The following is a 27,362-nucleotide window of genomic DNA, read 5'->3' as shown; positions in this document are numbered from 1 at the left end:
TGCTGCTGGAGCAGTACATGTTCTGCATGCCCCTGGAGTGCCAGGTCCTGCTCAAAGAAAGTGGGGTGCAGAGTTGCAAAGCCCTGGAGGACGTGCTGAGAAATAAGCAGAAACCCAAGAACTGGGTGAGTAGGACCTTAATGATGGGTGTGGGAGGAGGAGACACGTGCAAGCTGCAGGAATCACAAGATAGGACCTGTGGGTTTGGATTTGTATCAGTGATTCCCAAACAGGTGAGAGAAGTTCACAGTTGGGCAATTTGGGAGATTCTTTGGTTGTCTCAGCTCAAAGGCTGTCGATCTTTTACACCAAATGGGAGCTTCTATCGTCAATGCCATTGGATGCCTGAGAGCTACATTCCAGGTCTTATAGAGACTGATCTTGATTGATTTCTCCCCTCACAAACCATAGTCTGCATACAAGGGCAGAATATCCTGTGCGCGATCCAGACATTGAGATGGTTGAAGCCAAGGCCAGTGACATGGATGATCAGAGAGGCCCATGCGGGGAGCCCCAACCCCCCACAAAGGTCATACCTCCAGAGGATGGCCAGAAGGGAATCCAAGAGCTGCAGAATCTGGAAGGAGCCACGGACCTGTCTCGGGAGCAAGTGAGAGCATGGAAACAGGTAGAAGGGAGTCAGGTGGGTGTGGCTGTTTGAGGAATGGGGAGGTTCGGCAAAGGACAGGAATGGACGCATTGCTTCCAGGAATTCCAGTGGATGCAATCAGTTCCTAAGCATTTTTTCCAGTCAGTGTGAGAATGAAGCTAATCCATCTTTGTCCCTCTGCCATGAAAGCCTCTAGTCTTAGGAGTGGGGAGAAAGGAATCCTGTCTTCCTGACATGATGCTAGGTTCAGTTTGCTGCAGGTAAATGCATTGACAGCTGATTTACCCACGGCCACTTTGCCCAAGGGCACGTCATATTTCAGAATATGATCATTCCTTGCAACTGAAGGAGTGACTCCAAAGTGGACTCATTTTGCCCCCTAGTAGACATTGGGTTTCCCTGGAGGCTCAGATGGTGAAGAATCTGCTGACAATGTAGGAGACCTGGGTTCGATCCCTGGGCCAGGAAAATCCCCTGGAGAAGGGAATGGCTACCGACTCCAGTGTTCTTGCCTGGAGAATCCCATGAACAGAGGAACCTGGTGGCTATAGTCCATGGGGTTGCAAAGTGTCAGACATGACTGAACGACTAACACTTTCACTTTCGGACATTGAAGAATGAATGGAAGACAGTTGATTTGTTCATATAAGGTTGGGTATGGGCTCTTGCTGCTGCTGCTGCTGCTGCTAAGTCGGTTCAGTCGTGTCCAACTCTGTGTGACTCTATAGCCGGCAGCCCACCAGGCCCCACTGTCCCTGGGATTCTCAAGGTAAGAACACTGGAGTGGGTTGACATTTCCTTCTCCAATGCGTGAAAGTGAAAAGTAAAAGTGAAGTCGCTCAGTCATGTCGAACTCTTCATTATCCCATTGACCGAGCCTACCAGGCTCCTCTGTCCATGGGATTCTCCAGGCAAGAGTACTGGAGTGCAATTGCCTACTCCGTGGGTATGGGCAGGGGATAGTACTGACTTTCATGGAGTAGAGACCAAGAATACTAGTCATCATTTTCCTATGTACCGGGTAACCACCATTACAAAGATGCATGCATGCAAAGTCTCCAACAATGATGGAGTCAAGTGAGCTAGACCTAGAGTTCTTTACTTCCAGAGTCAGGGTCAGGCAGAAGTGGGTATGATTTGGAGAGACCTATGCATAGAGAAGTCAGAGTGCCAGTGTGATGTCCTGATTTGATTGCAAGATACGGTCTGAATAGATCCAGGACAGTCTTGGGTATCAGGAGATGATTATCAATCAGGGTGATGGGCAGACCAGAAGAAGTCAGGGCATATCCCCTAAAATGACATGAAGAAAGCTGGAGTCTTAGATCATGATACGAGGCAGATGGGGAAACAGGAAACAGTTTTCCATGGACTGAGGTAGAAGGGTTATTGACTCTGCTTGTTTGTCCCTTGTCAGGGCCAGAGAGCTCTCCCGCCACAGACTGTTCCTGAAACAGGTGAGCTGGAGGGTCAGACGCCCAGGGAGAACTTGGAAAGGACCTGCTGGAAGACAGGGGAGAAACAAAAACGCTTCCGTCTCAAGCACCTGAACTTCTGAAAGGTCCTGGTGAGTATTCAAAACCATGAAATTCAGCAGAGTTAGTGACTCCGTCCTATGGTGGCATGCAGCTGGGTAGCCAGCATCACCATGCTTGGATGGGTGGGGTGGAGATCATTGTCCAGTGCCAACCTTCTCCATCATCAACGTCCCAGAGCCCCACAGTCCAAGCTCTTAGCTTGGTTGCTTGATGGGAACTTCTCAGCCAACATCAGGGTTCCTGTGAGGCTGGCAGCACAGAAAATGCTCCTTGTTAAGTGTGGTTCTGAATCTCTTTCAGCGGATTCTGGGAGCGTAGATAATCCCTAAGCTGTGATCACTCACCTAGAGCCAGACATCCTGGAATGTGAAGTCAAGAGGGCCTTAGGAAGAATCACTATGAACAAAGCTAGTGGAGATGATGAAATTCCAGTTGAACTATTTCAAATCCTCAGACACGATGCTGTGAAAGCTTTGCCCTCAGTGAGGCAGCAAATTTGGAAAACTCAGCAGTGGCCACAGTGCCCCGCCCTCCACAGTTGTTGGAGAAGGAAATGGCAACCCAGTCCAGTACTCTTGCCTGGAAAATGCCATGGACGGTGGAGCCTAGTAGGCTACAGTCCACAGGGTCGCAAAGAGTTGGACATGACTGAGCAACTTCACTTTCACTTTCAACAGTTGCCGGCATCGAAAATAAAGCTAACTTTCCTTTCCCCCAACCTGGCCTCTGTATTGGCTTTTAAGTGCGAGCAGCCAGACACCAATATCTATTACAATATCATCCTTGAGTTTGCCGCCCCCAACAAATTCCCAGGCTAATTAATTGAAGAAAACGCTGATTCTTTAAAAAGAAATACTTTATTTTCTCCATTCTGCTCCAAATGACCTCTCTTCATTTCTGCTGGAGGAGAGCCAGGTGGGATGAAAGAGTGCTACCTTGAAGAATCTTTTCAAGCACAGACACCCTAGAATCTCAGTGTTCAAAAGAGCATTAATATTACATTACCTAACAGTTCATAATTCCAAAAGAATACAGTTACTTTAAATGCTCGAGTGGATGCTCAGTCGCTTCACTCATGTCTGACTCTTTGCAACCCAACACACCACAGCCTGCCAGGCTCCCCTGTCCATGGGATTTTCCAGGCAAAATACTGGAGTGGGTTACCATTCCCTTCTCCAGGGAATCTTCCTGATGAGGGGATCGAACCTGGGTCTTCTAGGCTGCAGGTGGATTGTTTACCGCTGAGCTACTGGGGAAGCCTTACAGAGGGTCGATATTTCCACATAATAATGGCCATAGAACAAACCGCTGCTATCATCTACTCCATATAAAAATCTTGGGGATAGGGTGGGATGATTTGGGAGAATGGCACTGATACATGTATAATATCATATATGAAACGAGTCGCCAGTCCAGGTTCGATGCACGATACTGGATGCTTGGGGCTGGTGCACTGGGACGACCCAGAGGGATGGGACAGGGAGGGAGGAGGGAGGAGGGCTCAGGATGGGGAACATGTGTATACATGTGGCAGATTCATGTTGATACATGGCAAAAACAATACAAGATAGTAAAGTTAAAAAATAAAATAAAGAAAAAAAATCTTTGAAGGGGAAATACACAGGACACTTATTTGACAAAAATGTCTTTGTTTATTAGAAATTTAAATTTCACTGGTGATCCTCTTTTTCATCTAGACACTCTGCTAGGAGCATCCTATTTTACGATGAAATCTTCCCTAATGGGGGGACAATCAGCAGTGACCTCAGTTTCACAAAGAAGAAAACTAACGAGACCTGCAGTCACTGAAAGAAGAACAACACAAAGCCAAAACTTATCACCAAAACACAGGCTACACTAAAGTAGAAAACAAATTCTGAAGGGAAAGAATTCACACCTAATTCATGTCAATGGAACCTCATTGGGTTCCAGTATGATCGTAAGTTCTTCACATGTCACCCTTTGTTTGTATCACATAAGTGACAAATAATCCCGAATTTCCTTCTCGGAGCAGAAGGCACTTGGACCTGAGGGCAGGGTCCTGAGCCAGTCATCTGGAATGGATTTTCCGGTGGCGTTTGAAAGTCCCCAGCTGACGGAAGGCTGTGTGACACTCGGGGCACACGTAGGGCTTGAGCCCAGAGTGGGTGCGTCGGTGAACATTGAGGTTCCCTCGGTGGCCGAAAGCTCTGTCACACTGCTCACAGCGGAAAGGCTTCTCCTGGGTGTGGGTCCTCTTGTGAGTGCACAGCGTGGAGTCCTGGGTGAACTACTTGAGGCAGAGATCACAGCTGTAGGGCTTCTCGCCAGTGTGGATCCGCTCGTGAACCCGCAGGTCTGAAAGCTGTATGAACACTTTGGCACAGATGTCACACTGAAAGGGCCTCTCTCCTGTGTGTGTCCTCTGGTGCAGGGTAAGCTGAGACTGATAAGGAAAGCTCTTTTTGCACACCGTGCATTCAGAGGGTGCCCGTGGGGGTTTCTGCTCCCTCAGGAAGACTGGTGGGTCCCACGGTCCCAGATACACCAACAAATGGGATCCACGCTGTCCTGAGAACTCTCCTGGGTCCAAACACGTGGCTGCTTCTTGACCCACATCTTGGCAAGTGGGACTGCTCTCCCGTTTCCTTTTGACATGTCTGCGATTCTTTACAGGACCTCGTCTGGATTCACTCATAGTGGAAACGTCTCCCTCTGGAACACAGGAAGAAAGGGTTCAGGAGACACATTTTAAAGATCAGTTTCTTCTTGAGGATTCGTCTCTCTCCCTATGCTCCCAGAATCCCCTGAAAGAAATTCAGCACCACACTTAACAAGGAACATTTTCTGTGCTGCTGGCCTCACTGGAAACCTGATGTTGGCTGAGAAGTTCCCATCAAGCAACCAAGCTAAGAGCTTGGACTGTGGGACAGTGGAACGTTGATGATGGAGAAGGTTGGCACTGGACAATGATCTCCACCCCACCCATCCAAGCATGGTGATGCTGGCTACCCAGCCCCATGCCACCATAGGAGGGAGTCACTAACTCTGCTGAATTCCACGGTTTTGAATACTCGCCAGGACCCTTCAGAAGTTCAGGTTCTTGAGATTGAAGGGTTTTTGTCTCTCCCCTGTCTTCCAGCACGTCCTTCTCCAAGTTCTCCCTGGGCGTCTGACCCTCCAGCTTACCTGTTTCAGGAACAGTCTCTGGCGGGAGAGCTCTCTGGTCCTGACAAGGGACAAACAAGCAGAGTCAAAGCCATTTACCCTAGTCCATGGAAAACTGTTTCCTGTTTGCCCATCTCCCTCGTATCTTGATCTAAGACTCCAACTTTCTTCATGTCATTTTAGGGGATATGCCGTGACTTCTTCTTGTCCACCCCATCACCCTGATTGATAATCATCTCCTGATACTCAAGGCTGTCCTGGATCTATACAGACTGTATCTGGCAATCCAATCAGGACATCACAGTTGGCACTCTGACTTCTCTATGCATAGGTCTCTCCAAATCATACCCACTCCTGCCTGCCCTTGACTCTGGAAGTAAAGAACTCTAGGTCCAGCTCTCTTGACTCCATCACTGTTGGAGACTTTGCCTGGATGAATCTTTGCAATGGTGGTTACGCAGTAGATAGGAAGATGACGACCACAATTCTTGGTCTCTACTCCATGCAAGTCAATAGCATCCCCTGCCTATACCCAACCTTATTTGAAGAAATCAACTGTCTTCCATTCATTCTTCAATGTCTGAAAGGGAAAGTGTTAGTCGCTCAGTCGTGTCTGACTCTCTGCAAACCCATGGACTATAGCTGCCAGGTTCCTCTGTTCATGGGATTCTCCAGGCAAGAACACTAGAGTGTGTAGCCATTCCCTTCTCCTGGGGATCTTCCTGACCCAGGCATCGAACCCAGGTCTCATGCATTGTTGGCAGATTCTTCGCCATATGAACCACCAGGGAAGCCCAATGTCTACTGGGGGACAAATGAGTCCAATTTCGAGTCACTCCTTCAGTTGCAAGGAATGATCATATTCTGAAATATGACATGCCCTTGGGCAAGGTGGCCGTTGGTAAATCAGCTGTCAGTGCATTTACCTGCAGCAAATTGAACCTAGCATCATGTCAGGAAGACAGGATTCCCTTCTTCCCACTCCTAAGACTAGAAGCTTTCATAGGAGAGGGACAGAGATGGATTATCTTCATTCTCACACTGATTAGAAAAAATGCCTAGGAACGGAATGCATCCACGGGAATTCCTGGAAGCAATGGGTCCATTCCTGTCCTCTGTCAAACCTCCCCATTCCTCCAGCAGCCACACCCACCTGAGTCTCTTCTACCTGCTTCCACTTTCTCACCTGCTCCGTAGATAGGTTCATGGCTCCTGGCGGATTCTGCAGCTCTTGGCTTCCTTCCTAGCCATCTTCTGGAGGTATGACCCTTGAGGGTGGTTCGGGCTCCCCGCATGGGTCTCTCTCATCATCCATGTCACCAGCCTTGGCTTCAGTCATCTCAATGTCGGGATCATGCACGGGATATTTCTGCCCTTGTATGCAGACTATGGTCTGTGAGGGGAGAAATCAATCAAGATCAGTCTCTATAAACCTGGAATGTAGCTTTCAGGCACCCAATGGCATTGACAATAGAAGCTCACGTTTGGTGTAAAAGGTCGACATCCTTCAAGTTGAGACAGCCAAAAGTATCTCCCAAATTGCCCAACTGTGAACTTCTCTCTCCTGTTTGGGAACCACTGATACAGAGCCAAACCCGCAGGTCCTATCTTGTGATCCCTGCAGCTTGCACGTGTCTCCTCGTCCCACACCCATCACTAAGGTCCTACTCACCCAGTTCTTGGGTTTCTGCTTATTTCTCAGCACGTCCTCCAGGGCTTTGCAACTCTGCACTTCACTTTCTTTGAGCAGGACCTGGCACTCCAGGAGCATGCAGATCATGAACTGCTCCAGCACCAGCCTGTCCATCATCTGCTCCTTGGTGTGAAGATCCGGCCTCAGCCACAGATAGCAGAGTTCACGGAGTCTCCTCAGATCCTCAAACGGGTCGGACTCCTCTGAGCTGCTAAATGTTCTGAACCGGACGTGCCAGGTTTCCTGGTCACAGTCTGAGTCTTCCATGAGTGTGTCTTGGGGTGGCACGGATGCCGGTGACTCTGCCCCAGGGCTGTCTGTCATGTGTCCACAACCCTGAAAAAATGGCTGGTCCTCAGCCATATTGATGGAGGAAATTTCCAGTAGGACTCTGAGCAAATGCTTCTAGAAGTGGGTGCCCAGTTGAAGCCTATGGAAATAGATTTCCTCTGCTTTTCCTCAGCATTAAAGTCACTGGTGAGCAGTCTAGGGAGACAAAAAAAAAAGAGAAACAATGGTTTCATTTTTTTCCACCCTTCTGTCTCCCCTACATCCCATATATTGGACACCATTGCTCAACTCATTCAATATTTCATAAAACTGTCTGGTCAGAAATGACCATAGGGCTTCCTTGGTGGTCCAGTGGATAAGAATCTGCCTGCCAATGCAGGGGGACATGGGTTTGATCCCTGATATGGGAAGACCCCGCCTGCCTTGAAGCCTGTGCACTACAACTCTTGAGCCTGAGAGGGGCAACTACTGAACCCGAGCTGTAGACTCCCAGCTCTGCCACGGGAGAAGCCACCACAATGAGAAGCCCATACCCCTCAGCTAGAGAGTAGTCCCCACTAGCTACGACTAGAGAAAGCCCTCACAGCAAAGAAGACCCAGCCCAGCCAAAATGAAGGAATTAAAAAACTTAAAACTAATAATAAACATATATGTAGTTTTTAAATGGCCATAGGGTGCCGCTCAGAAAGCCCTGAAGAAAACGAGCCACCTCACAGCAACATGTGTGGAAACATTTTTCTCCCCTGGCAGAAGACCTGGATTAACCATTGTTAACGTGGGGTTAGAGGAAGATCTCCTGTCACAAGGTCTCCCAGTTAATGTAAGATGAAAAGAAAGCAACATCTTTCTGAAACCCACCCGTGTGTCCTGATTTCTAGCCATCCTCCTTGGACGTGCCCACTCATCACTTACCCCTTCCAGGTCTCTTGCCTTCAGCCTCCTCAGGTCAGGCACTGGCTCTCAAAGTGTGTCTGGAGCTGAAATGTCTGTATTTATAGAGACTTGGGTGAAACTCCAGGGGTTTCTGGCCATAACCTCATCATCCCAGTGATTGGATAAAGGGCATGGAAGGAACCACTTTGGATAATCTGGGTAGATTCCATTTCCTGTGGAGACTCCAACAGGACTAACCATTAAAGAGGCCACCATATTGGTTTGGCAGTAAACTTTCTCTAATATATTTTATTTACTTTAGACTTCATGGATGGCATTTCTTGGGGAAACAGATTGATTTTCCTGATCTAATGAATTTTTTCTCTCTGCTTGGAGACTGTGAAGCAGTCCAATAATTGTAATCCGATGGTTGTAATCAAATTGGGTTACCTAATCTTGTTTCTTTTCTCATGAAATAAGTCATCAAAGACTTTTGTCTAAAATCAGCTGACGAGATCAACTGTAAGAAACCATTTCAGAGAGGCATCAAAGAAACCAGAGGTTGTACACCAGTAGGGAAAAAGAGGAGAAGGCAATGGCACCCCACTCCAGTGCTCTTGCCAGGAAAATCCCATGGATGGAGGAGCCTGGTGGGCTACAGTCCATGGGGTCGCTAAGAGTCAGACACTACCAAGCGACTTCACTCCCACTTTTCCCTTTCATGCATTGGAGAAGGAAATGGCAACCCACTCCAGTGTTCTTGACTGGAGAATCCCAGGGACAGGGGAGCCTGGTGAGCGGCCATCTATGGGGTCTCACAATGTCAGACATGATTGGAGCAACTTAGCAGCAGTTAGCAGCAGCAGGGGAAAAGAATGACACTTATCAATTTAAGAAGCCTTCTTTTTTTCAATACCTAAGGAAGCAGTATCCAAACTAGACTAGTACAAAGGTAACATATCTCAACATAATAATGGCCACATAGACAAAACCATGGCTATCACCTACTGTAGCAAAGTCTTAGAAGAGAAATCACAGAGCTCTTTGATAGAAATGTGTTTGTTTATTTGAAATTTAAATTACACTGGTGAACCTGTATTTAATCTAGCCATCCTGCTGCTGCTGCTAAGTCGCTTCAGTCGAGTCCGACTCTTTGAGGCCCCATAGATGGCAGCCCACCAGGCTGCCCCATCACTGGGATTCTCCAGGCAAGAACACTGGAGTGGGTTGCCATTTCCTTCTCCAATGCATGAAAGGGAAAAGTGAAAGTGAAGTCGCTCAGTCGTATCTGACTCTTAGCGACCCCATGGACTGTAGCCCACCAGGCTCCTCCATCCATGGGATTTTCCAGGCAAGAGTACTGGAGTGGAGTGCCATTGCCTTCTCCAGCTGTCCTGCTAGGAGAATCCATTTTACAAGGAAATCACACCTGACAAGTAGGCAATCAGCAGTAGCCTCACTCTGATGATGAGGTAATGATAACCAGTGAGACACAGCTTCATTGGAAGAACAAGAAAAGCACAAAGCGAAAACATGTAAGAAAACCAGAGTCTAACATCGTAAGGCAATTCTCCTCCAATTGAAAATACACAAATGAAAATGAAAACTAGAGTCTATAGCAATGTAGAAAACAAAATCCAAAGGGAAAAATAAGTCATAACCCAATTATCCTAATTCACTCAAATATCCTAATTCACGTGAGGGAACCCTGGGTTCCACGATCCTCCTATGCCCTTCCCCTGTCATCCACACTTTGTATCACACAGGTGACATATCATTCTCAATTTTCTCATTAAAACAGAAAAGACCTGGACCTGAGGGCAGGGTCCTGAGCCAGTCATCTGGAATGGATTTTCCGGTGGCGTTTGAAAGTCCCCAGCTGACGGAAGGCTGTGTGACACTCGGGGCACACGTAGGGCTTGAGCCCAGAGTGGGTGCGTCGGTGAACATTGAGGTTCCCTCGGTGGCAAAAAGCTCTGTCACACTGCTCACAGCGGAAAGGCTTCTCCTGGGTGTGGGTCCTCTTGTGAGTGCACAGCGTGGAGTTGTGGGCGAACTTCCTGAGGCAGACATCACAGCTGTAGGGCTTCTCGCCAGTGTGGATCCGCTGGTGAACCCGCAGGTCTGAAGGCTGTATGAACCCTCTGGCACAGATGTCGCATTGAAAGGGCCTCTCTCCTGTGTGTGTCCTCTGGTGCAAGGTAAGCTGAGATTGACAAGGAAAGCTCTTTTTGCACACCTTGCATTCAGAGGGTGCCCGTCCCGGGGTTTCTGCTCCCTCAGGAAGACTGGTGGGTCCAACGGTGCCAGATGAACGAATAGAATGGGACCCAAGCTGTCCTGAGAACTCTCCTTGGTCCAAACACGTGGCTGCCTCTTGACCCACGTCTTGGCAAGTGGGACTGCTCTCCCGCTTCCTTTTGTTACGTCTGTGATTCTTCAGAGGACCTCGTCTGGATCCACTTGGAGTGGAAACGTCTCTCTCTGGAACACAAGAGGAAAGGGTTCAGAGCCACATTTGAAGTATCACTTCCTTCCTAGGGACTCTCCCCTCTCTCCCTGCCCTCCCAGAATCTTCTGAAAGAAGAGACTCAGCAACATATTTATCAAGGAGCATTTTCCATGGTGCCAGTCTTATTGGAACCATCCCTAATCTTGGCTACAGTCTTCACAGCATCGAAAGTACCTAAGGGTCTAGCTGATGAAACACTCTGGAACGTTGACGATGGAGAAGGTTGGCATTAAAACCCAACTCCTATGCCACAACACCAAGGGATGGAAATCCTGGGTATCCCTTCCTGGACATCAGTGGAGGCAGGCAGTACTTCCTGTAGTCTCCAAGTTTTTAATACTCACCATGATCCTGCAGAAGTTCAGGCTCTTGAGATGAAAGGGTTCTTGTCACTCCTGTGTCTTCCAGCAGGTCCTTCACCAAGTACTCCTTGGAGGGCGTCTGACCCTCCAGTTCACCTCTTTCAGGAATGGTCTCTGGCGGGAGAGCTTTCTGGCCCTGACAAAGGGCAACCAAGCAGAGTCAATCCCACTGCCTTAGCCCACGGCAAGCTCTGTCTCCTCTTTCCCCACCCGCCTCGTACCCTGATCTCACACTCCAGCTTTCTGAATATCAGTTTGGGAGATATGCCCTGACTGCTTCCCATCACCCTGATTGGCAATCCTCTTCTGATTCCCATGTCTGTCCTTGATCTATACCGACCACCTCTGGCAAAAGTCCAGACTTCACAGCTGGCACTGCCAATTATCTTTGCACCTATCTCTCCACCTCATCTCACAGTCTCCAGGCCCTGAATCTGAAAGCAGAGGATTCTGGCTCTAGGGCTCCTGACTTCACCACTTGTTGATACCTTGCCTGGATTTGTCTTTGTCATGGAAGGTGGCCTGGGGCATAATAAGATGATAAGCAGTATAGCTGTTATACTATATAGCTCTGTTCTATACTATATAGCTCTATTCATGAGAAATCAGTGGCATCTCCTCCCCCGATTCACATTTCAAAAAAATCCACTCTCTCCAGACATACTCCAATATCTGATGGGGAAAATGACTCCAACGGGGAACTTGTTGTGCAATTCAAGGTGTTTACAATATCCCCCAATATTAAGTGCCTCCGACGAAATGCATCATGGGTGAAACCACTGTGAGTGCACTTATGCCTGATGAACTGACCCAGCACCATCCTGTGGAAACAGTACTCCTCTGCCCTCATGCTTAGGGCCACAAGCTTTCATGGTGAAGGACTATGAAAGATGGACTGTCTTCATTCTCACACTGGCTGGAAAATGGCTGGAACGGAATGCATCCATGGGAATTCCTGGAGGCAGAGGGTCCATTCCTGTCCTTTGCCCAGTTCTCCCAATTACTTCCGCAGCCACCCCCACCCGACCCTCTTCTACCTGCTCCCAGACTAAAGGTCAGGACATCACACTCACCTGCCCCCTCGACAGGTCCTTGGCTCCTGGCAGATGCTGCCCATCTTGGCTTTCCTGCTGGCCCTCATCTGGAGGGATGACACTGACTGTAGGCTGGGGCTCCCTGGCTCGGTCTCCCTCACTGTGCCCCTCACTGACCTCAGATCCTAACATCTCAACACCCGAGACGGGCATCAAAACATCCTCGCCTTGGACACGCACTACAGCCTGTGAGGAAAAATTCACATAGGATCAGTCTCCCTTCACAAGATCCAAAAAGGTATTCATTGTGTATCCCACCCTAGGAGCCCACCTCCTGGGAATGACATTTGAAAGACCAACACCCTCCAAGTGAGGATCAACAGAAACATCTCCAGTGATGCCACAGGCAAGTGCTCACCCCTCTGGGAATCACTGATTTAGAGCCATGCCCTGTGATCCTTCTGCTTCATCTCCCAGCTCCCAGCCCCTCATCCCACCGTTCCCTGTCTCACAGGGTCACTAGGGTCCTACTCACCCATTTCGTCAGTTTCTGCTTCTTTCTCAGCACCTCCTCCAGATCCTTACAAGTCTCGGCACCACTACTTTTGACTAAGACCTGGATCTCAGGCGGCACGCACATCACGAACTGCTCCAGCACCAGCCTGTCCACCATCTCCTCCTTGGTGTGAAGATCCGGCCTCAGCCACAGCCCGCAGAGTTCACGGAGCCTCCTCAGAGCCTTGATGGGGTCGGATTCGTCCGAGATGCTAAACGTTCTGAAGCGAACGCGCAACTCTTCCAGGTCTGAGTCGCGGTTTTCCCTTCGGGTGTCTTGGCCTGGCGCAGACGCCGGCGACTCTGCTCCGGGGCTGTCCGCGACGGGGCCACGACCCCTTGTCTGGTTCTCAGCCATACCGACTGTAGAGCTTTTCAGTAGGACTCTGGGCAAATGCTTCTAGAAGTCGGTGCCCAACTGACCCCGATCGAAAGGAATTTCCTCTTGCTTTTCCTCAGGAATAGATTCAGTGTTCAGAAATAGGGGGCAAAAAAGAAAAAAGAATGCAGCCAATTAGTTTTTTTTTCATCCACCCTACCATCCCTCATCCCAATACTGGGCAGTATTCCCCCCTCAGAATTTCACACCAGGGACAAGAATCCATTCTCTTACTCCTCCGACATCCATCTTATAGTACAAGAAACTGTGTGGTCACAACTGTCCACAGGGCGGTGCTTAAAAGCCCTTGTTGAAAAAATGAACCACCCCACAGGCCACCATGGAGTGTGGAAACAATCTCATCTCACAGAAGATTCCACAAATGAACCACGGTTTATGTGTGGCCGGAGGCAGATCGGTGGATTTCACACGGTCTCTGAGCGAATGCAAGGGGAACAGAAAGCCAGGACTTACTGAAACCCACTTCCACGGGCCCTGACTCTCTAGCGTTCTCTTTAGACACTTCCCATCAATTACCTCCTTGAAGCCTTCTCGCCTCGGTCCTCCTCAGTTGGGGACTCGCTCTCCAACTCGGCTGGCGGAGACACGTCTCTCTTTCGCGCTGGAGAAACGCCGGCCCTCTCGGCCTGTTACCCGATCGGCGCATGGATTCGCTGAGGGTGGGGCGAAACGTTCTAGATAATCCCTCTTTACTTAATCACAGGGATTCGATTGCCCACGGAAACTCGCTCAGGAGAACCACGATTTGCTAAAGAGGCCTCCATAGTGATTTAGCGACAGGTTCTGTGTATTTTTGTTGTTGTTCTGTTTTTGGCCAAGCAGGGAGGCAGGTGCCATCTTAGTTCCCAGACGGCGGAAGGACACCACGCCGCCTGCCGCGGGAGCGCTGAGTCTCACCCGCTGGGCGCGCGGGAAATCCCTCGGTTTCCTTTTGGATTTCATTGATTTTGGACTTCGGGGATTGCATTTTGTGATGAACGGACTGATTTTAATGATCTCGTGAATTTTTGGTCTCACTGCCTGAGGGTTTGACGGAGTCAGAGACATGGTGGTGGGAGCCAGATCGGTTTGACTCCTCTGGTCTTTTCTGTTCATGTGAGATAAGGCTTCAAAGGCTTTTCTAAAATCAGCTGATGAGCTAAGGTGTGAGAAAACCCGATTTCTAAGTAGCCTTTTTGAAGAGTAGAAGTTGTACACCTATAGGAAAGAAGAATGACACCTTTCTCTTTCAGAAGACTTCCTGTTCGAAACACCTCGGGAAGAAGTCCCCGAACAAGTATGGAGTGAGTCAATCTATCTCAGCATAGTAACAGTGATGTAGGCAAAACCACGGCTATCACCTATTCCCTGTAGAAAAGTCTTAGAAACTACTCAGACACTCTTTGACAGAAATGTGTTTATTTGAAATTTAAATTCCACTGGAGAGCCTGGCCTCTGTGCCAGGGACATGCAGTTTTACAGTGAAGTCCGGCCTAACAGGAAGGCAGTCAACAGGCTCAGTTTCATGATGAAGTACTGATAACTAATGAGACATGATTTCAGTAGAAGAATAACAAAAGAAAGCAAAAACTTATTGAAACAGGCTACACTAAAGTAGAAAACAAAATCCAAAGGGAAAAATAAGCCATCACTCAAATATCCTCCACATTCATATAAATTTAACCCCCCCGGACCGAATATCCTCCGAAGCTCTTCACATGTCATCCACCCTTTGTGTTACAGAAGTGACAAATCATTGTGAATTTCCTTCTTGGAGCAGAAAGGACTTGGACCCGACGGGCAGGGTCCTGGGTCAGTGGTTCCGAATGGGTTTCCTGGTGGGATTTGAGAGACCCCAGGGAGCAGAAGGCCAGTGACACTCGGGGCACATGTAGGGCTCAAGACCAGAGTGTGGCCACTGAGGTTCCCACGGTGATTGAAAGCTTTTTCACAGTGCTCACAGCAGAAAGGCTTCTCTTGGGTGTGGGCCCTCTGGTGAGCATGCAGCATAGAGTCGTGGGGGAACTTATTGGGGCAGAGATCACTGCTGTAGGGCTTCTTGCCCATGTGGGTCTCCTCGTGAACACACAGATCTGGTGGCTGCATGAACCATTGGACATGGATGTTACACTTTTTTTTTTTTTTTAATTTAGAGTTAAAGGGCCATCTCTCTTAAATGCAGTTCCAGTATAAGGGCCCATTACTTTGATAAGCACGGGCTCAGGAGAAGACTCAAAAGGATGTGTGTAAAAGAATGTTTCCAAAGGCTCCAGAGATGACCCCAACTCTGCTTCCTGCTTCCCCTGGACAACACTCCATCTCCTGAGTGGGGCGGCTTCTTGTTCCAGCTGACTTTAGGAATGTCATAGTGCTCCGTGAGCATGTCCAGGTGTCTGTTGAAGTCCTCCACTCTCTGCTTGTGGGTTTTGGATGCTTTCTTCAGGATCCTCTCCATTTGTCGCTTCTCCTGCACCTTCTCAAAGGCCACCTGGTCTGGGGTCCGCTTATCGAGGTGGTGCCTCAGCTCCTCCTCCTAGTTCTTCTGGATTTTGCCCATCGTTTCCAGGAGTTTTGCCTTGTCTCTGCCCTTTTTCTTCTTCCGCTTGGTCACGTCAAGCTCTGTGACTCCTTTGAGCTTCAGGGGTCCCTTTGGACCTGCTCGTAGGAGTCCATGCTGCCCATTTTTGGATTCGGATTTCTAAAAGGACAAAAGTCCGAGGTCGGTTTTCTGAAATGGAAATTGGGACGATATCGTTCTCCTCTGTAGATCCGAGAGGTTTTTGTGTGTGGGGTAACACAAATGAACACAGATGAACATCTCTGCTTAGTCCAGGGGGCCAAGGTTCAGAAAGCCTTGTGGAATAAATGCACCACACCAAACCACCGCATGGAGGGTGGCAACACCCTATAAATCAGGGTGATTTATAAACCTATAAATCAGATGGAGGCAGGAAAGGGGAGCCTGAAAGACCTCTTAATTAAAATGTCTTTTATGCAAGCGAAGGATCCGTGTTCCGTTATATTTCCAAAGTTCCTTTTACATGTTTCAAGTCCGTTCTTCCCCCCTCACAGAGAGCTCGGCAGTCAACCATAGTTAATACGGAGTTTAAGGGAGATCCACTGCTTTCACAAGGTCTTTGAGCTGATGCAAGGTGAGTAGAAAACCCGCCTTCCGAAACCCACCACCTCCTTCTGTATTGCTTCCCAAACCTTCTCCTTAGACGTTCTCACTCATCACTTACCTCCTTTGAGCCCTCTTGCCCTCAGCCTCCTCAAGTCGATGACTGGCTATCAGTGCGTGTCTGGGGCTGAAACATCTCTATTTATAGAGAGCCGGGGGAAATGGCAAGGGTCCCTGCTTGTTACCCCATCAGCACAGTGATTGTGTAAGGACGGGTCAAGCCATTTATATGACCTCATTTTAGATAATCCAGTTTATCCATGGATCCAGTTTCACAGGGACACTCCACCAGAAAAAACCCAATTTATCCAAGAGGCCTCCATGTTGGTTTTGTGGTAGACTTCTCTGATAGCTCAGGTGGTAAAGAATGTGCCTGCAATGCAGGAGACGCTGGAGTAATTCCAGGGTCAGGAAGATCTGCTGGGGAAGGGATAGGCTCCCCACTTCAGTGTTCTTGGGCTTCCCTTGTGGCTCAGCTGGGAAAGAAGTAAAGTGAAACTCTTTCAGTCATGTCCAGCTCTTTGTGACTCTGTGGATATACCGTCCATGGAATTCTCCATGCCAGAAGACTGGAGTGGGTAGCTGTTCCCTTCTCCAAGGGATCTTCCCAACCCAGGGAGCGAAGCCAGGTCTCCCACTTTGCAGGCAGATTCTTTACCACCAGGGAAGCCCGTGCACTTTTTGGCAGTAAGATTGATTTTCCTGGTCTGGAATATACTTTTGTCATTTACCTGGAGAGTTGGAAGGAGTCAAAGCATAGGTATTTGAAAGTTTTAACCAGTTTGGTTCACCTATGCGTCCCTGGTGGCTCAGTGGTAAAGAATCTACCTGCCAATGCAGGAGACGTGGGTTCACTCCCTGGGTTCCGAAGATGTCTTGCAGAAGGAAATGGACAACGTACTGCAGTATTGTTGCCTGGAAAATTCGATGGACAGAAGAACCTGGTGGGCCATGGAATAACAGAGTTGGACACAACTCAGCGACTAAACAACCCTTTTTAAAATTCCGCATGTCAAGATCTCGGACGAAGTCAGAATCTGGAATGTTGTGCAGGGGATGTGCCACTTTTGGGGTGGCAGTCTGCCTTTTCAGTAAGTACGCTTTGGTGTGGTGCAGACACTGGTGATTCTGATAACAGTGGTCTAGGACTATTCCATGACCCCACAAAAATGTACATTCTTTAGCCATAGTGACTGAGGAATTTACTAGCAAAATGTTGAGCACATGCTTCTAGAAGCCCATGACAATTCACCCCTATGTAAAGGGATTTCCTCTACCTTTCATCAGCAATGTATTCACTGTTCAGAAGAATGGGGGCAAAAGATAAATGAACAGGACTAGTTTCATTTTATTCCACCCTTCCATCTCCTCTACATTCCTCATCCCAATACCCAATACCATTCCCTCACTGCTACAATGTTTCATATTGAATGGACATTAGTCCATCCATCATTCTTCTGACATCCACCTTTTCTGGAAATAAACTTTGAAATGTCTGAAAGTCTCCCTAGATTTTGACTTCTGTAGTCTGGGACTATGTTGTTCTTTGCTGTACTTTCAAGAAATTTGCAGTGTGTGAGACTCCTCAAATGGATATGAACAGCAATGCCAGGTTTTATATTGTTCAGTCAAAAGAAGCCACCAGGCAAGGCTCTCAGTCGTGATTCTTCTGGGGAATAAAAATATGAGGAAGACTATTTAAGCACTGAATTCCATGTAGTACAGGGACGTTGGAAATGTTAAGCACAGATTGTCCACACAAAACATTTACTTGCTGTCACCAGGGTATTTATTAGCTCCAAGGAACGGACACTCAAAAGGATCCAAAGAGAATCAAGTTCCTGATCACATACTTGTTATGGTCGTGCAACACACAACATACAATTTTGACTCTTTTATAAAGTGTACGATCTTCTTCCACCGAGTTCGGTCACAGTTTTGTGCAGCTGTCAATGTTGTCTACTTCCAACTCTTTTCATCACCCCAAGAACAAAATGTGAATCATGAAAAGTCCCTCCCCATTCTCTGCCCACCTCCTCCCTTACCCTTGTCAATCCATTCATCTACTTCTTGCCTCTATGGGTTCAGTTCAGTTCAGTTCAGTAGCTCAGTCGTGTCAGACTCTTTGAGGCCCCATGAAACGCAGCACATCAGGCCACCCTGTCCATCGCCAACTCCCGGAGTTTACTCAAACTCATATCCATTGAGTCAGAGATGCCATCCAAGCATCTCATCCTCTGTCGTCCCCTTCCCCTCCTGCCTTCAATCTTGCCCAGCATCAGGGTCTTTTCAAATGTGTCAGTTCTTTTCATCAGGTGGCCAAAGTATTGGAGTTTCAGCTTCAGCGTCAGTCCTTCCAATGAATATTCAGGACTGATTTCCTTTAAGATGGACTGGTTGGATCTCCTTGCAGTACAAAGGACACTCAACAGTCTTCTCCAACACCAGGGTTCAAAAGCATCAGTTTTTCACCTCTCGGCTCTAAGTCCAGCTCTCACATCCATACATGACTATTGGAAAAACCATAGCTTTGACTAGCTGGACCTTTGTTGGCTAAGTAATTTCTCTGTTTGTTAAGATGCTGTCTAGGTTGGTCATAACTTTTCTTCCAAGGGGCCAGAGTCTTTTAATTTCATGGCTGAAATCACCATCTGCAGTGATTTTGGAGCCCTACCGCCGCCCCTGAAAATAAATTCTCTCACTGTTTCCACTGTTTCCCCATCTATTTGCCATGAAAGGATGGGACCGGATGCCATGATCTTAGTTTTCTGAATGCTGAGTTTTAAGCCAAATTTTTAAGCCTCCTCCTTCACATTTATCAGGAGACTCTTTGGTTCTTCTTCGCTTTCTGCCATAAGGATGGTGTCATCTGCATGTCTGAGGTTATTGATATTTCTCCTGCAAATCTTGATTCCAGCTTGTGTTTCATCCAGCCCAGCTTGTCTCATGATGTACTCTGCATATAAGTTACATAAGCAGGGTGACAATATACAGCCTTGACGTACTCCTTTCTGATTTGGAATCAGTCCTTTGTTCCAAGTCCAGTTCTAACTGTTGCTTCCTGTCCTGCATACAGATTTCTCAGGAGGCAGCTCAGGAAGTCTGGTTTTCCTGTCCAACAATTTTCCACAGTTTCTTGTGATCCACACAGTCAAAGGCTTTGGCATAGTCAATAAAGCAGAAGTAGATGTTTCTCTGGAATGCTCTTGCTTTTTCAATAATCCAATTGATGTTGGAAATTTGATCTCCGGTTCCTCTGCCTTTTCTAAATCCAGCTTGAACATCTGAGAGTTCATGGTTGATGTACTGTTGAAGAGTGCTTGGAGAATTTTGAGCATTATTTAGCTAGCGTGTGAGATGAGTGCAATTGTGCAGTAGTTTGAACATTCTATGGGATTGAAATGGAAACTGACCTTTTCCAGTCCTGTGGCCACTGCTGAGTTTTCCAAATTTACTGACTTATTGAGTGCAACACTCTCACAGCATTATGCCTGAGGATTTGAAATAGCTCAACTGGAATTCCATCACGTCCACTAGCTTTGTTCATAGTGATTCTTCCTAAGGCCCACTTGACTTCACATTCCAGGATGTCTGGCTCTAGGTGAGTGATCACACCTTCGGGATTATCTGGGTCGTGAAGATCTTTTTTGTGTAGTTCTGTGTATTCTTGGCACCTCTTCTTAATTTCTTCTGCTTGTCTTGGGTCCATACCAGTTCTGTCCTTTATTGTGCCCATCCTTGCATGAAATATTCCCTTGGCAAATCCAAATCCTTTCTCACACCCTCAGAGGGCACAACTCCTGACACTCTCTACCTTCTCCTCCACTCCCCAGCCACCTGGCACACCTGACCACACCAAGCCCAAATCGCTTTGCAGTCTGGTTTTAGGGTTTTCCTCCGCTGTCTGGAAAGTCCTTCCCCCGACATCCTCAGGCTGTCTTCCGATCTCCACACAATCAGTGGTTCTTTGGAGACGGACAGGCCTGGCTGTTGCTTTATCGCCCAGCATCTCACTCCATCGCTACGATTCCTCAATGGCAGTTTCTCAGCCCCGGTATGTATTTTATTGTTTAAATCCATTAATTCTGGCTGTGCTGGATCTTTGTTGTTGCTCGGGACGCAGGGCTCCTCTCCCGTCGCGGGCACAGGCTTCTCGCTGCAGTGACCTCTATTGTTGGGAGCCCGGGCTCTCGGGGCTCTGGGCTTCAGGAGTGGCGGCTCCCAGGCTCGGTGGTTGTGTTGTGTGGCCTTAGTTGCTCCTGAGCCCTGGGATCTTCTTGGATCAGGGATGGAAGTCGTGTCCTCTCATTGGCAGGCACAGCCTTTAGCTCCGAGCCCCCAGGGATGCCCTGTTATTCACGTTTCTTAACTAGTACTTAACGGGGTCTGTGTTTTGAAGTCTTATTCATATCGCATCGTATTAATTTCTTGTGTTGATTCTTCGATAATGTTTCTAATACCACTGTTTCTGAAGAGGCCCAGGCTTTTTATTCTATATTGCTTCTTTGAATTAGTTGCCTCCATCTTGGGCCTGTAAGTTAACATCCTTTGAGATAGAAGGAGGCGACAGAGGATGAAGTGGTTGGATGCCATCACCGACTCAATGGACACGAGTTTGAGCAAACTCCTGGGAGATAGTGAAGGACAGGGAAGCCTGGAGTGCTGCAGTGCATGGAGTTGCAAAGTGAAAGAAAGTGAAGTGGCTCTTTGTGACCCCATGGACTGTAGCCAACCAGGTTCCTCCGTCCATGGGATTCTCCAGGCAAGAATAGTGCAGTGGGTTGCCATTCCCTTCTCTCGGGGATCTTCCCCACGGAGGGAGCAAACCCACGTCTCCTGAGTTGGCAGGCAGATTCTTTACCAATGAGCCTCCTGGGAAACCATGAGAGAAGCTGACACAATTCTGAGAATTGACCCAAGAAATGAAAACAAATGTACCCTGGACCTGAAGGTTAACTGTATTGACAACAATCAAGATGACACTGATCAGACCAGTGATGACCAGTTTCAAGATGATTGTCAGAGCTGACTGCGCTGTTTCTGCCTGTAGCCCCCGCCCTCCATCTATAAAAGCTGTTGCTCATTAATTGTCTGGGGTGGGAGGTGGGGGGAGTCAGCCATTGGACAGCTGTGTGCCCCACCTCCACAGTTGTTGGAGAAGGAAATGGCAATTCAGTCCAGTACTCTTGCCAGGAAAATACCATGGACGGAGGAGCCTGGGAGGCTACAGTCCACGGGGTCACAAAGAGCTGGACATGACTGAGGGACTTCACTTTCACTTTCAACAGTTGCTGGCATCCAGAATAAAGCTAACTTTACTTTCCCCCAACCTGGCCTCTGTATTTGCTTTTAAGTGGAGCAGCCGGACACCAATATCTATTACAATATCATCCTTGAGTTTGCCACCCCCAACAAATTCCCAGGCTAATTAATAGAAGAAAACGCTGATTCTTTGAAAAGAAATAGTTTATTATCTCCATTCTGCTGTAAAGGACCTCTCTTCATTTCTGCTGGAGGAGAGCCAGGTGGGATGAAAGAGTGCTACCTTGAAGAATCTTTTCAAGCTGAGACACCTTAGAATCTCAGTGTTCAAATGGGCATTAATACTACATTACCTAACAGTTCATGATTCGAAAAGCATACAGTTGCTTTAATGCTTGAGTGGGTGCTCAGTCGCTTCAGTCATGCAGAGCATAGCCTGCCAGGCTCCTCTGCCCATGGGATTCTCCAGGCAAGAGTACTGGAGTGAGTTGCCATTCCCTTCTCCAGGGGATCTTCCTGATGAAGGGATCAAACCTGGGTCTTCTGTGCTGCAGGTGGATTTTTTACCACTGAGCCACTGGGGAAGCCTTACAGAGGGATGATATCTCCACATAATAATGGCCATGTAACAGACCACAGGTATCATCTACTCCATATAAAAAATCTTGGGTATAGGTGGGATGATTTGGGGGAATGGCATTGAAACATGTATAATATCATATGGGAAACAAGTCTCCAGTCCAGGTTCGATGCACGATAGTGGATGCTTGGGACTGGTGCACTGGGACGACCCAGAGGGATGGGACAGGGAGGGAGGAGGGAGGAGGGTTCAGGATGGGGAACACATGTATACCTGTGGTGGATTCATGTTGATATATGGCAAAACCAGTACAAGATTGTAAACTTAAAAATTAAAATAATAAGAAAAAAAATCTTGGAAGGGAAATACACAGTACACTTATTTGACAGAAATCTCTTTGTTTATTAGAAATTTAAATTTCACTGTTAATGCTCTTTTTCATCTGGCCACTCTGCTAGGAGCATCCTATTGTACAATTAAATCTTCCCCAATGGGGGCACAATCAGCAGTGACCTCACTTTCACGAAGAAGGACTGAAAACTAATGAGACCTGCATTCACTGAAGAAGAACACCACAAAGCGAAAACTTATCACAAAAACACAGGCTACACTAAAGTAGAGAACAAAATCTGAAGGGAAAGATAAGTCATCACTCAAATATTCACCAAATTCATGTCAATGGAACCTCATCGGGTTCCAGTATGATCGTAAGTTCTTCACATGTCACCCTTTGTTTGTATCATATAAGTGACAAATAATCCCGAATTTCCTTCACGGAGCAGAAGGCACTTGAACCTGAGGGCAGGGTCCTGAGCCAGTCATCTGGAATGGATTTTCCGGTGGCGTTTGAAAGTCCCCAGCTGACGGAAGGCTGTGTGACACTCGGGGCACACGTAGGGCTTGAGCCCAGAGTGGGTGCGTCGGTGAACGTTGAGGTTCCCTCGGTGGCCGAAAGCTCTGTCACACTGCTCACAGCGGAAAGGCTTCTCCTGGGTGTGGGTCCTCTTGTGAGTGCGCAGCGTGGAGTCGTGGGTGAACTTCTTGAGGCAGAGATCACAGCTGTAGGGCTTCTCGCCAGTGTGGATCCGCTCGTGAACCCGCAGATCTGAAAGCTGTATGAACACTTTGGCACAGATGTCGCACTGAAAGGGCCTCTCTCCTGTGTGTGTCCTCTGGTGCAGGGTAAGCTGAGACTGATAAGGAAAGCTCTTTTTGCACACCCTGCATTCAGAGGGTGCCCGTCCTGGGGTTTCTGCTCCCTCAGGAAGACTGGTGGGTCCCACGGTGCCAGATGCACCAACAGAATGTAACCCATGCTGTCCTGAGAACTCTCCTGGGTCCAAACACGTGGCTGCTTCTTGACGCACGTCTTGGCAAGTGGGACTGCTCTCCCGTTTCATTTTGACATGTCTGCGATTCTTTAGAGGACCCCCTCTGGATCCAGTCGTAGTGGAAACGTCTCCCTCTGGAACACAGGAAGAAAGGGTTCAGGAGACACATTTTAAATATCAGTTTCTTCTTCAGGATTCTTCTCTCTCTCTATGCTCCCAGAATCTGCTGAAAGAAATTCAGCACCACATTTAACAAGGAACATTTTCTGTGCTGCTGGCCTCACTGGAAACCTGATGTTGGCAGAGAAGTTCCCATCAAGCAACCAAGCTAAGAGCTTGGACTGTGGGACACTGGAACGTTGATGATGGAGAAGGTTGGCACTGGACAATGATCTCCACCGCCCCATCCAAGGATGGTGATGCTGGCTACCCAGCCCCATGCCACCATAGGAGGGAGTCACTAACTCTGCTGAATTCCACGGTTTTGAATACTCACCAGGACCCTTCAGAAGTTCAGGTTCTTGAAATTGAAGGGATTTTGTCTCTCCCCTGTCTTCCAGCAGGTTCTTCTCCATGTTCTCTCTGGGCGTCTGACCCTCCAGCTCACCTGTTTCAGGAACAGTCTCTGGCGGGAGAGCTCTCTGGTCCTGACAAGGGACAAACAAGCAGAGTCAAAGCCATTTACCTTAGTCCATGGAAAACTGTTTGCAGTTTCCCCATCTGCCTCATATCTTGATCTAAGACTCCAACTTTCTTCATGTCGTTTTAGGGGATATGCCCTGACTTCTTCTGGTCCACCCCATCATCCTGATTGATAATCATCTCCTGATACTCAAGGCTGTCCTGGATCTATACAGACTGTATCCGGCAATCCAATCAGGACATCACAGTTGGCACTCTGACTTCTCTATGCATAGGTCTCTCTCCAAATCATACCCACTCCTGCCTGCCCTTGACTCTGGAGGTAAAGAACTCTAAGTCCAGCTCTCTTGACTCCATCACTGTTGGAGACTTTGCCTGGATGCATCTTTGCGATGGTGGTTACGCAGTACATAGGAAGATGATGACCAGTATTCTTGGTCTCTACTCCATGCAAGTCAATAGCATCCGCTGCCTATACCCAACCTTATTTGAACAAATCAACTGTCTTCGATTCATCCTTCAATGTCTGAAAGGGAAAGTGTTAGTCGCTCAGTCGTGTCTGACTCTCTGCAAACCCATGGACTATAGCTGCCAGGTTCCTCTGTTCATGGGATTCTCCAGGCAAGAACACTAGAGTGGGTAGCCATTCCCTTCTCCAGGGGATCTTCCTGACCCAGGCATCGAACCCAGGTCTCATGCATGGTTGGCAGATTCTTCACCATCTGAGCCACCAGGGAAGCCCAATGTCTACTGGGGGGCAAAATGAGTCCAATTTCGAGTCACTCCATCAGTTGCAAGGAATGATCATATTCTGAAATATGACGTGCCCTTGGGCAAGGTGGCCGTGGGTAAATCAGCTGTCAGTGCATTTACCTGCAGCAAATTGAACCTAGCATCATATAAGGAAGACAGGATTCCCTTCTCCCCACTCCTAAGACTAGAAGCTTTCATAGCAGAGGGACAGAGATGGATTATCCTCACTCTCACACTGATTAGAAAAAATGCCTAGGAACTGAATGCATCCACGGGAATTCCTGGAAGCAATGGGTCCATTCCTGTCCTTTGCCAAATCTCCCCATTTCTCCAGCAGCCACACCCACCTGACTCTCTTCTACCTGCTTACACACTCTCACCTGCTCCCTAGAAAGGTTCATGGCTCCTGGCAGATTCTGCACCTCTTGGCTTCCTTCCTGGCTATCCTCTGGAGGTATGACCCTTGAGGGCGGTTGGGGCTCCCCACATGGGTCTCTCTCATTGTCCATGTCACTGGCCTTTGCTTCAACCATCTCAATATTGTGATCACGCACGAGATATTTCTGCCCTTGTATGCAGACTATGGTCTGTGAAGGGAGAAATCAATCAAGATCAGTCTCTATAAGGCCTGGAATGTAGTTTTCAGGCATCCAATGGCATTGACAATAGAAGCTCCCGTTTGGTGTAAAAGATCTACATCCTTCGAGTTGAGACAGTCAGAAGTATCTCCCAAATTGCCCAATTGTGAACTTCTCTCACCTGTTTGGGAACCACTGATACAGAGCCAAACCCAGAGATCCTATCTTGCAATCCCTGAAGCTTGCACGTGTCTCCTCCTCCCACACCCATCACTAATGTCCTACTCACCCAGTTCTTGGGTTTCTGCTTATTTCTCAGCACGTCCTCCAGGGCTTTGCAACTCTGCACCCCACTTTCTTTGAGCAGGACCTGGCACTCCAGGGGCATGCAGATCATGAACTGCTCCAGCACCAGCCTGTCCATCATCTGCTCCTTGGTATGAAGATCTGGCCTCAGCCACAGATGGCAGAGTTCACGGAGTCTCCTCAGATCCTCGACGGGGTCGGACTCCTCTGAGCTGCTAAATGTTCTGAACCGGACGTGCCAGGTTTCCTGGTCACAGTCTGAGTCTTCCATGAGTGTGTCTTGGGGTGGCACGGATGCCGGTGACTCTGCCCCAGGGCTGTCTGTCATGTGTCCACAACCCTGAGAAAATGGCTGGTCCTCAGCCGTATTGATGGAGGAAATTTCCAGAAGGACTCTGAGCAAATGCTTCTAGAAGTGGGTGCCCAGTTGAAACCTATGGAAATGGATTTACTTTGCTTTTCTTCAGCATTAAAGTCACTGGTTAGCAGTCTAGGGAGACAAAAAAAAAAAAGAGAAACAAATGGGTTACATTTTTTTCCACCCTTCTGTCTCCCCTACATCCCAATATTGGACACCATTACTCGACTCATTCAATATTTCATAAAACTGTCTGGTCAGAAATGACCATAGGGCTTCCTTGGTGGTCCAGTGGATAAGAATCTGCCTGCCAATGCAGGGGGACATGGGTTTGATCCCTGATATGGGAAGACCCCGCCTGCCTCGAAGCCTGTGCACCACAACTCTTGAGCCTGAGAGGGGCAACTACTGAACCCGAGCTGTAGACTCCCAGCTCTGCCACGGGAGAAGCCAACACAATGAGAAGCCCATACCCCTCAGCTAGAGAGTAGTCCCCACTAGCTACGACTAGAGAAAGCCCTCACAGCAAAGAAGACCCAGCCCAGCCAAAATGAAGGAATTAAAAAACTTAAAACTAATAATAAACATATATGTAGTTTTTAAATGGCCATAGGGTGCCGTTCAGAAACCCTTGAAGAAAACGAGCCACCTCACAGCAACATGTGTGGAAACATTCTTCTCCCCTCGAAGAAGAGATGGATTAACCATTGTTAACGTGGGGTTAGAGGAAGATCTCCTGTCACAAGGTCTCCCAGCTAATGTAGGATGAACAGAAAGCGAGACCTTTCTGAAACCCACCCGTGTGTCCTGATTTCTAGGCATCCTCCTTGGACGTGCCCACTCATCGCTTACCCCTTCCAGGTCCTTTGCCTTCAGCCTCCTCAGGTCAGGCACTGGCTCTCAAAGTGTGTCTGGAGCTGAAATGTCTGTATTTATAGAGAGTTGGGTGAAACTCCAGGGGTTTCTGGCCATAAACTCATCATCCCAGTGATTGGATAAAGGGCATGGAAGGAACCACTTTGGATAATCTGGGTAGATTCCATTTCCTGTGGAGACTCCAACAGGAAGAACCATTAAAGAGGCCACCATATTGATTTGGCAGTAAACTTTCTCTAATGTATTTTATTTACTTTAGACTTCATGGATGGCATTTCTTGGGGAAACAGATTGATTTTCCTGATCTAATGAATTTTTTCTCTGCTTGGAGACTATGAAGCAGTCCAATAATTGTAATCCGATGGTTGTAATCAAATTGGGTTACCCAATCTTGTTTCTTTTCTCATGAATTAAGTCATCAAAGACTTTTGTCTAAAATCAGCTGACGAGATCAACTGTAAGAAGCCATTTCAGAGAGCCATCACAGAAACCAGAGGTTGT

General features: G+C 47.9%; 3 protein-coding genes, 1 long non-coding RNA gene and 1 pseudogene across 10 annotated transcripts; 1 reads left to right on the top strand and 4 right to left on the bottom strand.

The window, feature by feature from the left end:
- The first annotated feature begins 433 nt into the window (after positions 1–433).
- LOC129632324 (uncharacterized) lies at positions 434–2,614 on the top strand. The gene is made up of 3 exons (XR_008704463.1): positions 434–628; positions 2,028–2,177; positions 2,449–2,614. It is a non-coding gene; the product is annotated as an uncharacterized LOC129632324 (long non-coding RNA).
- Positions 2,615–3,777: 1,163 nt separating this feature from the next.
- LOC129632275 (zinc finger protein 32-like) lies at positions 3,778–8,323 on the bottom strand. Of its 3 annotated transcripts, XM_055553792.1 has the most exons (5): positions 8,192–8,323; positions 6,968–7,474; positions 6,482–6,688; positions 5,317–5,356; positions 3,778–4,842 (listed from the first exon to the last, which is right to left on the bottom strand). In XM_055553792.1, exons 3-5 carry the CDS (start codon positions 6,500–6,502, stop codon positions 4,418–4,420), a joined length of 486 nt encoding a protein of 161 aa, XP_055409767.1. In that variant the 5' UTR covers positions 6,503–6,688; positions 6,968–7,474; positions 8,192–8,323; the 3' UTR covers positions 3,778–4,417. The 3 variants fall into 3 exon arrangements, 1 of the variants encoding a protein (XP_055409767.1); XR_008704454.1 differs by lacking the exon at positions 3,778–4,842 and having other exon boundaries at positions 5,186–5,356; XR_008704455.1 differs by lacking the exons at positions 3,778–4,842; positions 5,317–5,356 and adding an exon at positions 5,380–5,875.
- A 921-nt stretch (positions 8,324–9,244) lies between these two features.
- On the bottom strand, positions 9,245–13,076 carry LOC129632307 (zinc finger and SCAN domain-containing protein 5B-like). Its single transcript, XM_055553822.1, has 4 exons — positions 12,596–13,076; positions 12,100–12,306; positions 11,009–11,162; positions 9,245–10,636 (listed from the first exon to the last, which is right to left on the bottom strand). The coding sequence occupies exons 1-4, from the start codon at positions 12,971–12,973 to the stop codon at positions 9,990–9,992; spliced, it is 1,386 nt and encodes a 461-aa protein (XP_055409797.1). The 5' UTR covers positions 12,974–13,076; the 3' UTR covers positions 9,245–9,989.
- A 1,320-nt stretch (positions 13,077–14,396) lies between these two features.
- On the bottom strand, positions 14,397–15,667 carry LOC129632279 (protein FAM32A-like; annotated as a pseudogene).
- Positions 15,668–22,395: 6,728 nt separating this feature from the next.
- Positions 22,396–26,894, bottom strand: LOC129632239 (zinc finger and SCAN domain-containing protein 5B-like). 5 transcript variants are annotated; one of them, XM_055553738.1, is made up of 5 exons: positions 26,838–26,894; positions 25,611–26,117; positions 25,091–25,330; positions 23,845–23,995; positions 22,396–23,482 (listed from the first exon to the last, which is right to left on the bottom strand). In XM_055553738.1, exons 2-5 carry the CDS (start codon positions 25,953–25,955, stop codon positions 22,836–22,838), a joined length of 1,383 nt encoding a protein of 460 aa, XP_055409713.1. In that variant the 5' UTR covers positions 25,956–26,117; positions 26,838–26,894; the 3' UTR covers positions 22,396–22,835. The 5 variants fall into 5 exon arrangements, with proteins under 5 accessions (XP_055409713.1, XP_055409715.1, XP_055409714.1 ...); XM_055553740.1 differs by having other exon boundaries at positions 23,956–23,995; XM_055553739.1 differs by having other exon boundaries at positions 25,124–25,330.
- Positions 26,895–27,362: the final 468 nt, after the last annotated feature.

The sequence above is a fragment of the Bubalus kerabau genome, chromosome 17, assembly GCF_029407905.1.
Source record: "Bubalus kerabau isolate K-KA32 ecotype Philippines breed swamp buffalo chromosome 17, PCC_UOA_SB_1v2, whole genome shotgun sequence".
Lineage (NCBI taxonomy): Eukaryota > Metazoa > Chordata > Mammalia > Artiodactyla > Bovidae > Bubalus > Bubalus kerabau.
The sequence above is the reverse complement of the archived record's forward strand: the minus strand, read 5'-3'. Positions and strand labels throughout refer to the sequence as shown.